Raw genomic sequence first — 13,220 nt, 5'->3', positions numbered from 1 at the left:
TGTAAATAAATGTTCAAGATTTGTATCTATTCTAAATTATAATGTTTTTACATATTTACTGCAAACTGGCTGCACTGCGATCAAAACTTAAACCATAATCGATTTTTTTGTGTGTTTTTTTTAATAACATAAGAACATTGCTAAAGGAATACATACAGATACATACATAGATACACAAAATAGAATGCACCATTCTACACAATTGACACACATCTTACAACAAATTGAGAATTTAATAATTAAAAATAAGAATACTATAGGGGAAAAAAAACAAAGTTATTAAAAAAGGGTTTTACATGTAGCTTACACCGAAATGTCAGAGACCACGTGGTGGCGTAAAAAAATCCCTGAACTCGTTCAAAAGAACCGATTCGCGGAAATGAGTCGAACTTGACTTCCCATCACTACCTCCTAGCGGACAGTAGAGGATAGCGCAGTACTCCCTCTCTCTTTTCTGCTGCTGTTACATTACTGTCTCAGTGTCTCTACAGTCGGCTTTAGAAAATAGGTAGTGTTTTACGTAAAGATGCTTTTTTAAACGTACAGCTCTCAGCTCAACGACTAAACTTTTACTTGTATTTAAAATTGTGAACGAGCGTATGTAACGTACGCCCAAAATGGGCAGACAATCAATTCCGATAATTCAGGATAAAGTTTTAGATTTTAGATCAAGCTAATGTAAATTACGACAAAAAAGTATTAATTTAAAAATTGTGAAATTATTTTTCCTCCATCATCGACTCTCTCGTCACACACCCTAGGCTACTAGACAAAACGCCATGATGCGCGTACATTATGACGTACTTCACGCTGTATGCGTCGTGGCGTCATTGCATTCAGCGCCAAAATGGCGGCGTTGCAAGATGGACCGATGGAGCTGGACGCAGAGAAAGAGACAAAGCCAGAAATACTTAGCGATGGGGCGTCAAACCTATCGGGGAACACTGGAAACGGGGCGCTCTCCTCATCGCCCCTCACCGCTGCCCCCGCCGGTGCAGCACCGAAGCCGGAGGACCAACAAACTTTGATCGCAGTGCTGCAGTTTCTGAAGCGAAATAAACTGTCAGAGTCGGTGGAGATACTGAGGCGGGAAGCCGGTCTAGCAGAAGACCAGGAGGACTCGCTGACTGCCGATGGCAATGGAGGAGGAAAAGGGGACGGGGAAGGAGTGGATGCAAAGTCTCTGCTCAGCCGAGTGTCCATCACAGCAGCAGCCGCCCCCCAGAGCACGCTCACCCCTGTGCCGATAAAGAGTGAGTGGACAAACAAATTCTAATTGATGATATACACAATGCACCTTTTAAATTATAGCAGCAGCACAAAATCAGTGTTAGCTCTTGCTTATTGTCGAGTTAGTCTACACCAGCTGCCTCAACAGAACATCGTTATTCATCCCTCCTTCATAGTCTTGCTTAGTGTGTGTGTGTGTGTGTGTTCGTATTTACAGGGGTCGGCAACCTTTTCCGAGTTAATCACTGTGCCAAACAACCCATATAATCCCTACCCCTCATAAATACACAAACACATTTTAGATAATCATTACTGCTAACATGGAACTAGTACAAAACCTTCATTTCTGAACCAATTTTTCATAAAATCTTAAAATAATATCATAAATGTGTCGTTTGTTTTCAGGTTTACATTAGACTTTGAAGAACAGATTTCCAATGAGCCTATTTACCCCTGTCTGGTCATTCATGCTGAATGTGTTAAAGACCCAACGACTAGATATAATGAATGAAGACCTGGAGTCAGAATTATAATAAATAGAAGATAAATTGTTAACTGAAAAATATTTCGCACTTTCATCAGCAGAAGTCAGCTTCACTCACAAGGCGTTTGTAGGCTGCTCTGCATACATTTCCCAGGATTTTTGGATTAACTGTTTAAACCTAAATGGTTGTAATTCAAGAATGCTTTGGATCTAAGACATAAGGTTGGCCTTTTTTAAAGACATATTGCTGAAGTGAACGCTTCAAAAAGTAAAAGTTTAAAAATATATATATTTTATATAAAATTATATATTTGACAAAAAAAGTAATCTAAAAGTTATATCAAATCAAAGCCATTTCTCGGGTTTATTATCCATCTGTAAATGTTAGAATGTCATGCAAATATTTCCATTTTGCTGCCAGGAGTGGACGAGCCTTCTGCTAATGAAACAAGCATTTGTGTCAAACAGCAAATAGAATAGGAGCGCCATAATTCTGACTAAAAGATACATATTTCGAAAATTTGTTGTTGAGCAATAAATGTGCCATATGTAGAATTTGAAACCTTTTTATAGCAGTAACTGTAAAGTGACTATTGTAATGGGGTAGCTAATCAAAATAGCCTAATATGGGTTAAAGGGTTAGTTCACCCAAAAATGAAAATTATTTAATTAGTTACTCACCCTCATGTCATTGGACACCCGTAAGACCTTCGTTCATCTTCGGAACACAAATGAAGATATTTTTGTTGAAAGCTGATGGCTGAGAAAGGCTTCAGAAAGGCCTCCATTGGCATTCAGTACATTTCCACTGACCCACTCACAAGACCCATAAAAGGCACTAAAAACATTGATACAAAGTCCATCTCACTACAGTGGTTGTACAAGAATGTTACAATGTGACGAAAATAGTTATTGTGCGCACAAAAATCAAAATAACGACTTTATCCACTAAGTTATTGATGTGAACCAGACGCATGCGTGATAATATGATGCAGCTCCACCATTCAGAGACATGACCCGGAAGAGGAGGAGCGCCGCTATCGCGTGAGTTCCAGGTGAGTTCACATCTGAGACCTACACGGAAGACAATAACTTGGCGGATAAAGTCATTATTTAGATTTTTTTTGCGCTTAAAAACTATTTTCGTCGCATTGTAACATTAGTGTACAGCCACTGTAGTGAGATGGACTTTTTATCAATGTTTTTAGTGCCTTGTGAGTGGGTCAGTGGGAATGTAATGGAGGCCTTTCTGAAGCCTTTCTCAGCCATCAGCTTTCAACAAAAATATCTTCATTTGTGTTCTGAAGATGAACGAAGGTCTTACGGGTGTTCAACGACAGGAGGGTGAGTAACTAATTCAATAATTTTCATTTTTGGGTGAACTAACCCTTTAATTAGTCAGGACTTGTGTTTTTATTTATTTTCATTTGTAGTTTAGTGAATTTAACTTTGCTTTAAAAAGAAATATTTTTATCTTTTAGATTGTAATGTTACGATTTTAGAATGTAAGGTGATTGGACCCTTTTTTGCACATGAAATTACTACATGGTTATGTTCTCTGTATTTGTTTTCATAGCTTTCAATATAAACTTTGTGTGTAGGACAACATTGGGCAGGATGTGAAATAAGACTTATTAAAAATAAATACCGAAATCTTTTATCTAAATAAAGAAATGTTTAAAAATAAAAAAAAATACAGAGATGCATACCATATATCACCATTCAGCCCAAAAATACAGATATGATTTTGTCAATTTTTATCTCCTAACTTAAAGGGGTGGCGCGATTGCATGCGATTTTTCACTTGTTTTTTTTTTTTTTTTTTGTGCTTTTGTTAGTGTGTAATATTGCTGCTTGAGCATAAACAGTATCTGCAAAGTTACAGCGGTGAAAGTTCAATGCAAACGGAGATATTGTCTTTTATAGTTATGGCAGTTTATTGCCTACAAAAACGGCCGGTTTGGACTACAACGAGCTTCTTCCTGGGTCGGTGACATCATAAACCCTCGCTCGTCACCGCAGATGTGACTTCTGCCCGTAATGGTGAGGGGCGTGGCGTTTCTGGCAACCTGTGCTTGGCACTTCAGCCAATAAAAATACAGGAAACTACATTTGGCCATCTAACCAATCTAAGACCATTGCGTTTTTCAGAGGGATGGGGTTCATAGAAGCAGGAAGAAAACGAGCCGCTCAAAGGACAGTGGAGACAGTGGTGTGGAAAAATACAAATATAAGAAAAATACAGCGTAAAAAAAAAAGTATCAAGACATGTTATACTGCACAGCATAAACACAACCAAGCCAAAACCACGGAACCACCCCTTTAAAAAAAAAAAAAGGCTCAGTCAGGAATGATTACCTAAAAATGTGGATCTGTATGCAGGTTTGAGGTACTTTATCTGAATGAAATGCATAGACCTTTCTTCCTTTCCTCAGCAAAAACCTATGGCATGTATGTATGGTATAACTATACATATTCAGACCCCTGTGTGTGTTTATGTTGTTGGCTCCAGACACAGAAGACCAGCCGGATGTCCGTGTGGTGCTGTCGGCGTACAGCCAGCAGGGGGACCCCTCTCTGTATCAGGTGTACTACAGCGACCTGAAGAACTTCATAGAGTCAGTGCTGGACTGCCACCGAGCAGAGCTGTCCCAGCTCTTCTACCCTCTGTTCGTTCACATGTACCTGGAGCTGGTCTACAACAACCATGAGAGCGAAGCCAAGGCTTTCTTTGAGAAGTAAGCAGCAGATCTCTTTTACAGGTGGAATTAATCCGGGACAACATACAAATCAATCATCATGTAATTTGATGGTCATTTTTATTCTGTAAGTCTAAAAACTGTGGTTTAACCAGTTCGCGTCCTTTTTGCTGATAGGTTTAGCGGTGATCAGGAGTGTTACTATCTGGATGACCTGCGTGTTCTTTGCGGCCTCAGTAAAAAAGAGCACATGAAGGGGAACGAGGCCCTGCTGGATTTCCGCACTAGCCGTTTCGTGTTGCGCATCTCCAGAGACTCGTACCAGCTTCTGAAGAGACACTTGCAGGAAAGACATAATAACCAGATATGGAACATCATCCAAGAGCACTTGTACATCGACATCTTCGACGGCATGCCCCGGAGCAAGGGTCAGATCGACAGCATGTCCGGCAGTCTTGGGGGAGAGGCCAAACGAGAAGTCAATAAAGCCAAGGTTTGATATGAAGAGCAAGTGTTTCTATATAATAATCAAAAGGTTGGGGTTTGTGAGATTTTTTTTCAAAGAAAAAGAAAACTGTAATATTTTTATCAAATGTTTGTTGATCACAGAGCTTGTTTTTTGTGATAATCCAAAAGCCAATGGAAAAATCCTATTGGGTTTTTCTCGAGGGAACCAGCGTAATGCCACCTTCGCCTCTAGAAACCAGCTCGTATTTGGAAATGATAGCATGTTTTAATGATGTGCCATCTTGTTTCTAATGGTACCAGGTGTACTACGGGCTGTTGAAGGAGCCAGAGATTGAAGTCCCACTGGATGATGAAGATGATGAAGCAGAGAATGAAGAAGGGAAGCCCAAAAAGAAGAAAACTAAAAAGGACAGTATAGGCTCCAAGAGTAAGAAACAAGACCCGAACGCCCCTCAACAGAACAGGTATAACAGAAACTCATCAGTCAGCTGCTATGAAAAACCAGCTTGAAATGAATTGTACACTACTGTTCAAAAGTTTGGGCTTAAAAAGGTTTTTATTTTTTATAAATTAGTACTTTTATTCAGCAAGTGTGCATTTAATTGATCAAAAGTGACAGTAAAGACATTTATAATGTTACGAAAACAACACTGTTATCATGGTTTCCACAGACATATTAAGCAGCACAACTGTTTTCAACAGTGATGATAATCAGACATCTTTCTTGAACATCAGAGCATCGTATCAGAATGATTTCTGAAGGATTATGTGACACTGAAGACTGGAGGAATGATGCTGAAAATCACAGGAATAAATTACATTGTAAAATATATTCAAATACAAAACTGTTGTTTTAAATAAAAAATGATATATATATATAATAATAATTATAATTATTTCACAATATTAAAGCATCTTACCGGCCCCAAACTTTTGAATGGTAGTGTATATTGGACTTTTCTTTTCATGAGAACTTAAAGCTTATGCTTAAAGTGATAGTTCACAAACAAATGAAAATTGTCATCATTTACTCACCCTCAAGATGTTCCAAACCTGAATGTATTTCTTTCTTCTTCTGAACACAAAAGATATTTTGAAGAATATAAACAGTTGACGTTAGCCATTAACGTCCATAGTATTTCTTTCCCATACTATGGAAGTCAATGGGACCCGTCAACTGTTTGGTTGCTTATATTCTTTAAAATATCTTTGTTTGTGTTCAGCAGAAGATCTAAATTAATTCATACAGATTTGGAGTAAATGATGACAGAATTTTCATTTTTAGGTGAACTATCCCTTTAAATGATTTGAAACGGTTTAGTTTCATAACATGTTATTCTTTTTCGGGCTGATCTGACAGGATCCCTCTGCCAGAGCTGAAGGACTCGGACAAACTGGATAAGATCATGTACATGAAGGAGAGCACCAAAAGAATCCGGCTCGGCCCAGATAACCTGCCTTCCATTTGCTTCTATACGTTCCTCAATGCGTACCAGGTTGGTGGTGTTTGCTCATTATTGAGTTGGGCGTTGCTTAACTTTGCACGTGCTGATTGTGTGTTGTCGCTCAGGGTTTGACGGCGGTAGACTTCACTGATGACTCCAGTCTGTTAGCGGGAGGATTTGCAGACTCCACAGTACGCGTGTGGAGCGTCACACCCAAAAAATTACGGAAAGTCAAATCTGCAGCAGGTATGTACCTTCTTGTTACTCCCACAAAAGTTTAAGTGAAAAATTTCCTTTTAATATCTTCCTTTTAACAACCGTATAACTTTTATTTCCAGATTTAAACACTAAAAGGGTTATTCCACCCAAAAATTAGAAATCTGTCATTTACTCACCCTCATGTCCTTCTGTGAGATGCCATGAAAACCCATAAAACTTTTGTTTGTCTTCAAAACACAAAGATATTTTTAATAAAATATGAGATATGTCTGTCGCTCCATTGAAAGTCTATTCACCCAAAATCCTGAAGGTTCATGAAGAGATCCAGGGAGGATTTCTCTGTTTTTATACTGATTTCTGTATTTTTTGACCTTGGACCCATTAAGATGACTGTATGGATATTGGAATTACCGGAAACAATTTCTAAACGAATAATACATTTATTTTATGCATGGCTTGCTTCTGACAGCCCTGCGTGAGCTTGCGGCTCCTTCTGTTAGCTGTATGCTATATACTCTTAAACACGGCGGGACACACCAAGCCATTGACAAAGAATGAGTGGCGACTAAAGCGACTGTGTTGTCGCCTCTCATCGGCAAAATCTGCTCTTAAACACACCAAAAGGACTAAAGGCCACTGTCTATAAGCAAGTTTATTCTGCGTATAAGTAAATATCTGTCTATTTCAGCAAGTATTAATAGTCTATTTTCATCATCCTATAAAAAGAGAAACGGAAAGGACTGGAGATAACAAAGAAGCGTGTGCTTACCATTTTGGATATCAATCACGCTGATCACTTTCCATAAATCCAGTCAGTTCATGTTATTATTAAATTATTTGTGCATTCGAATGCTCAGGTAAGATGACGTAAAATTACAACAGCCTTCTTTCAGTTCTGTCTTGACTCGTCTGCTAAGGCTGGCCACACACTTGGAAGATTTTGAGCCTGATTTGCAACTCCAAGCGATCGTGGGGCGTGGCCCGATATAAGGCCTGTCCTAAATTATTTTTGTCCAAAAAATCATCAATTGTGTGATGTCATAATTTACTGCTCCCGATTGCATCGGAGCCTGCACAGTCACAAATCGTAATTATCAAACATGACTAATATTTACAACACTTCGTCGTGCTGCCTCTGACGTGATAGCCAATGAGAGCGAGCAAGCTCCACCAACAGGATGTTGTTACTTCTATAGCTGAAATTTGACAGCCACAAACATGCCCCGGAAGATGAGTGTTGAGAGAGTATTTTTCTTCCCGTCAAACAAAACTCACACCAGGAGAACCAGCTAACGATGTCAAACGTTCTCGACTTGTCTTTCTTCTTATGTCATGTGAGATTTCACTTCACTTTGAAAATGTTCAACAGGTGTGTGGTCAGGACGACTCTTCTAATGTGTGGAGGATTATAATGCTAAAATCGGTTAAAACTGGTGGTCCCCCACAGTTAAAATATTTAATTTAGACATTTAAACATTAATCTGCAAACATGCATATCACATCAAATATGGCAAACGGAAAGCTCAACTGCACTTGCTTGACACACAAAACAAACCTCTTAGAAACCTACGGAAGCTCAGTTGAATTAACTTTCAAGAAACAGAAAATCTCAGAAATCTCTCCATTTGTGTTTCAAAGATGAATGAATGTCTTACGGGTTTGGAATGAGAGTAATTGATTCATTTTTGGGTGAACTATCCCTTTAAAGATTTTTGATTTATAGACCCCAGTGTAATGCCGTCCTTTTCTCTAGATCTGAATGTGATTGATAAAGAGTCTGATGATGTTCTGGAGAGGATCATGGATGAGAAGACGGCCAGTGAGTCTAAAATCCTACATGGTCACAGTGGGCCGGTGTATGGCGTCAGCTTCAGTCCAGACAGGTATTAAACATGGCCTTGAAAGTAACTTTTATATCACCATGAAATGATCCTGTAATACAGGATATCGGGGGAACCTTGATGAAACATTTTTTGCATGATTTGTTATCTTTCAGCAGTTTTGAAGAGTTCTGTACCAGCTGAGCTGACAGTGTGGTTTAATATCTTCATCTATCTCTTAGGAACTATCTGTTGTCCAGTTCTGAGGACAGTACAGTCAGACTGTGGAGCCTGCAGACGTTTACATGTCTCGTGGGGTATAAAGGACATAACTATCCAGTGTGGGACACTCAGTTCTCACCCTTCGGCTACTACTTTGTGTCTGGAGGACACGACAGAGTGGCACGGTACACTAGATTCTTATTATTGTAATGTTATTTAACTACTAATACATTTTCTATAAGGGCGTATACTAGCATAATGTATAAAGGATGGATGGATCTAGTGCGAAAGAGAATCAAAATACTCAGTCGATTTAGGTAATTCAGGCAAGTGTTATACATCATTATAATCTCTTAAGTTTCTACTTTTATTTGTGTACACTCATAATAAAAACAAGTTGTGCTTTTTGCTTAATAAAACAAAACAAAAACATAATGCGCGATCTACAGCCTCTCCCTCAATTAGGTCCAATCTGATTCTCTTCAGAAAATGAACTGTAACTCAGTGAATACTTGTCACACAAACATATGTATAACGAAACGTTGAAATGTCAGGTTTTAAACAATGTAAATCAAATCTCAAACCAATATTCTCTGTTTATCTAATCTGTTTGAAAAGAGAGAGAAGTCATTCGTTTTAATTTGTATTTATTTTTTCAAAAACCATGCATACACGTTATTTTCTCAAAAATACAAGCATGTGTGTACATGTTGCTAATATATTATAGTAGCCCACTATCCCAGTTTGTGCTGAATACAGTGTAATGACACTTTTGCCATTAATATGTTTATAAGGAACTGAAAAAACATGTCAACTTCTAAAGGGTCACAAAACTGTGCAGTCCTCTAGGGATTAAACATCCATGTTGGAAGACACATCATGGCCATATTCCAGGATGACAATGTCAAGATTTATCAGACCCAAAATGCGAAAGAATGAAGAATCATTTTCACATGGGAACTGGCACCTGCAGACCTTAAATTCAGTGAAAGTCTTTGGGATGTGTTTGAGGAGACTTTACAGAGTAAAGGACTCTTATATTGACAGTACAAGATCTTGACCAAAAATAGATGAACCTCTTGATGGAAATAAATATGTTTGCATCTATTTTCTACACATTTTTGGCCTAGATCTTGTATTAAAAAACAGACTTGCCAGTGAAGGATAATATATTGAAAATATTTTCAAGACCTTAATCAAATATTCATATTAAATCTTTATTTGCTTCCTAGGCTCTGGGCAACGGATCATTATCAGCCACTGCGGATATTTGCTGGGCATCTGGCTGACGTCACCTGCACGCGATTCCACCCCAACTCGAACTATGTGGTCACAGGCTCCAGCGACCGCACTATACGCCTCTGGGATGTCCTGAATGGAAACTGTGTCCGCATTTTTACAGGTCACAAGGTACTGAAGGCTTCCAAAGGTGACTGGATGAATGAAATCAGCACTGCACAGGAAATCCCATTAATGCCTTTTGCATTGAATTTACTTTGCATCTCCCTCTCCGTCTCTGTGAAGTTCTTTTGGTATTTGTTTACTCTGTCGGGTGTTTTTTTTAGTACTATTTTTATAGGCCTAGTATTTAATAATATTTAGAAATTTATATATTTTTGTTTTCAATTTAACATTTCAATTTAGTTTTTTTATCAGTTGTGTTTAGCTTTATTTTTATCTTTAGTTTAAACTTATTTTATTTCTGTTTCAAATTTTCTAAATAAGTTTTAAAAAATCTAGTATTTTTATATTTTATTTATGCTTTATTAAAGTTAATGTTAGCTTAATCAAACTATAAATCTTTTTCAATAAATCTGTTCTCTATCTTAACAGCTAATTTTAAACCCTTCACCGACAAACCTGCTCATCTCTTCTTTCTTATTTCTATGCTTTGCAGTTTATCATCCTATGACTGTTGTATACCTCAATTTGTTTTATATTTTAGTCATACGAGTAATAATACAAAGTGGTAAATGTTTGATTTTCAGGGGCCCATCCATTCTCTAGCATTCGCACCTAATGGAAAGTTCCTGGCCTCTGGATCCACAGACGGGAGAGTTTTACTCTGGGATCTTGGGCATGGGCTGATGATCGGAGAACTGAAAGGCCACACAGACACGATTTATGCCCTCAAGTTCAGCAGAGATGGAGAAATCCTCGCATCAGGTTTGGGCTGTTGGCTCTTTATCTCAAGGTCACGTATCTGTGGAATATTGTTTGTCCACAGATTAAGATTAGTTTTGATTGGATTGATGTAAAGTGTTGTTACAGTATCATATCTGGTACAGGCATTTGCATCTGCAACTTGAGGCATTTTTATCCCCCAATTATGAGCTCCATGTTCTCTTAAATCATACTATAAGCCATAAAAGCTTGATGTAAAAATTGATACTCAAAACATAGGCACATTTTTATTTGAAGGTTACTAAACTATTTTATTTCAAAGAATACATTTTGCCGGACTATTGTTTAATATTTCAGGCTTTTTACAGGGTTAAAAGTAATCAAGTTCAGCTTGAAACGCTGTGTATTTTGTTCCAGGCTCTATGGATAACACAGTTCGCTTGTGGGATGCCATGAAGGCGTTCGATGACGTGGAGACGGACGACTTCACTGCAGCGACGGGCCACATTCACCTGCCTGATAACTCTCAGGAGCTGCTGCTGGGGACATACCACAGCAAATCCACACCCGTCACACACCTGCACTTCACCAGACGCAACCTGCTTCTGGCCGCAGGAGCCTACAACTCCCAGTGAAGTCGCCACAGATCTCGGAGGACAATGACCTTATGTAGCTATCTGTTTTTCATGAATGGTGCACGTTATTTAAATATCACCAATCACCCTAACATGTGAAATTGGTTCAAGCGAAGTGAAAGAACAAATCAAAGCACTGAGCAGACCTAGGAGCAGCGACCAATACCTCTTTTATCATTCAAATGCTGATCCTCTCTATTACACCTTATGCTCGTAAGCTAACTTTTTTTTCTCTTCCATGCTTGTTTTCAAGGTCCTTATGCATCAAATATCTCAACATGACATGGCTGGTCTCCTTGTGTCAATTTTAACTTTTCCATTCTAATTCAGAAACTGGTCTTTGCAATGCATGCTGTTCATATTTTCTGTACAAGTTTTTATACTAGTGCCTCAAAGTGTAAATAAAACAAGTTTTCTACACAGCGTTTGTTGGGTACAAGTGATTTATTTTATTCTTTACATAGTTGAACTGAAGTTATGAGGTCAAAACAAGGACATCCAGCTTCCCCTCCGCTCATTCTGCAATCACAATACATCCTGAAGACAGAGGAAAAGAGTTGGAATGGAATTGGAAATGTATGTTCATTTAAATTAAATGCAGGTGGAACTTACTATAAATTAACTTGATGTCACAGCCTTTTGCTTCTTGGGCTTCAATTTGAAGAAAAGGATAATGGCAGCAATGCTGGCGTATGTGGCCAACACACACTAGAGTCAAGGGCGGGAGGGAAAAAAAGTTGAGTTCACAAAAAGTACTTTTAATTTAGTGAAAAACAAAGGCAAAACGTATGGAAACTTTTCTACCACCTAATAAGATTGTATCTAAATTCTGAGGGAGGGGGAAAAAAGTATGCTGTGAGAGAGCTGATCCTAAAATAATTCAGGATTTAATTTAAGTTTATCTTACAATTCTGAAGGGAAAAAAGATAACTATTAAAATTAGAATTTTAGAATAGAAATTTATAATTGGCATTTCTGAGGAGGAAAAGCCAGAATAGTGAGGAAAACTATTAAAATTTGACATTTAACGTTACATCCCACAATTTTGAGGAGAAAAAGCCAGTTAGATGAAAACTAACAAATAAAACTAGGTTTTTATTCCGTGGTGAAAACAATCTCTATCAGCAAAGCATGTTTTATTTTAACTGCATAATTTTAATTGAACTTACATTCCTCCTGCCTGTGATTGTGTACGAATTGAAGTACTTGGCGATGCCAGTGAACTGGTGTTGAGTTCCAGCGTCGTGTCCACCCATGATTTCTGTGCGAATCTGGTGATCAAGAATTCATAAAGGATTATTAATACAATACAAGTACGCATAGTTTTTAATTTATTTACGCAAGGTCACGAAGAATAAGTAAGTTAAATGACCAATCTGCTCATTGGAGTAATGGCAGGATGTTTTTGTGAAATGTAGTTGTCGTTTTAACATGAGATTTTATATGTAACGTTAATTTCTATAATTTTATTAAGTGTTAGATATTACAATATGATGCCTGAACCACCTCATCTCGTTTGCTAAAACGAACGTCATTATTGTAATGATGTAAAGCGACCTCTGTGCTTTAAGTATAATATATTCGTTTCGCAAGCAATATAAAAGCCACGCTTTCTAAAACATGCTAGGGAAAAAGACTTTTCAGTTAAAATTTGAGACATGACTTACCAAGCAAACTGGTGCCCTTCAATGGAGGAGAGGCCGGAAAGCGAATGTTTGAAGGAAGTCCCACCTCCGTGGTGATATCTTGAATAGACTGTGGTCATTGGAGGACACTCACGTCAATCCCTTTTTACACTAAATCGATTGGTTTACAGAGACGCCAATCTGTTAATCCAGTCATCCTATTGGTTGAGTCTTTGTCTTTACTCTACA

General features: G+C 38.1%; 2 protein-coding genes across 3 annotated transcripts; one reads left to right on the top strand and one right to left on the bottom strand.

The window, feature by feature from the left end:
* The first annotated feature begins 811 nt into the window (after nucleotides 1-811).
* taf5 (TAF5 RNA polymerase II, TATA box binding protein (TBP)-associated factor) lies at nucleotides 812-11,766 on the top strand. Of its 2 annotated transcripts, XM_067440994.1 has the most exons (11): nucleotides 812-1,253; nucleotides 4,227-4,452; nucleotides 4,591-4,906; nucleotides 5,182-5,345; nucleotides 6,242-6,377; nucleotides 6,452-6,572; nucleotides 8,299-8,428; nucleotides 8,608-8,772; nucleotides 9,820-9,997; nucleotides 10,576-10,753; nucleotides 11,129-11,766. In XM_067440994.1, the coding sequence occupies exons 1-11, from the start codon at nucleotides 815-817 to the stop codon at nucleotides 11,344-11,346; spliced, it is 2,271 nt and encodes a 756-aa protein (XP_067297095.1). In that variant the 5' UTR covers nucleotides 812-814; the 3' UTR covers nucleotides 11,347-11,766. The 2 variants fall into 2 exon arrangements, with proteins under 2 accessions (XP_067297095.1, XP_067297096.1); XM_067440995.1 differs by lacking the exon at nucleotides 11,129-11,766 and having other exon boundaries at nucleotides 9,820-10,016; nucleotides 10,576-10,742.
* A 5-nt stretch (nucleotides 11,767-11,771) lies between these two features.
* atp5md (ATP synthase membrane subunit k) lies at nucleotides 11,772-13,139 on the bottom strand. Its single transcript, XM_067440998.1, has 4 exons — nucleotides 13,014-13,139; nucleotides 12,516-12,617; nucleotides 11,959-12,054; nucleotides 11,772-11,883 (listed from the first exon to the last, which is right to left on the bottom strand). The coding sequence occupies exons 2-3, from the start codon at nucleotides 12,600-12,602 to the stop codon at nucleotides 11,965-11,967; spliced, it is 177 nt and encodes a 58-aa protein (XP_067297099.1). The 5' UTR covers nucleotides 12,603-12,617; nucleotides 13,014-13,139; the 3' UTR covers nucleotides 11,772-11,883; nucleotides 11,959-11,964.
* Nucleotides 13,140-13,220: the final 81 nt, after the last annotated feature.

Source organism: Pseudorasbora parva, chromosome 4 (assembly GCF_024679245.1).
Source record: "Pseudorasbora parva isolate DD20220531a chromosome 4, ASM2467924v1, whole genome shotgun sequence".
NCBI classification, from domain to species: domain Eukaryota; kingdom Metazoa; phylum Chordata; class Actinopteri; order Cypriniformes; family Gobionidae; genus Pseudorasbora; species Pseudorasbora parva.
Note: the sequence above shows the minus strand (reverse complement) of the source record. Positions and strands in the feature narration are given on the sequence as shown.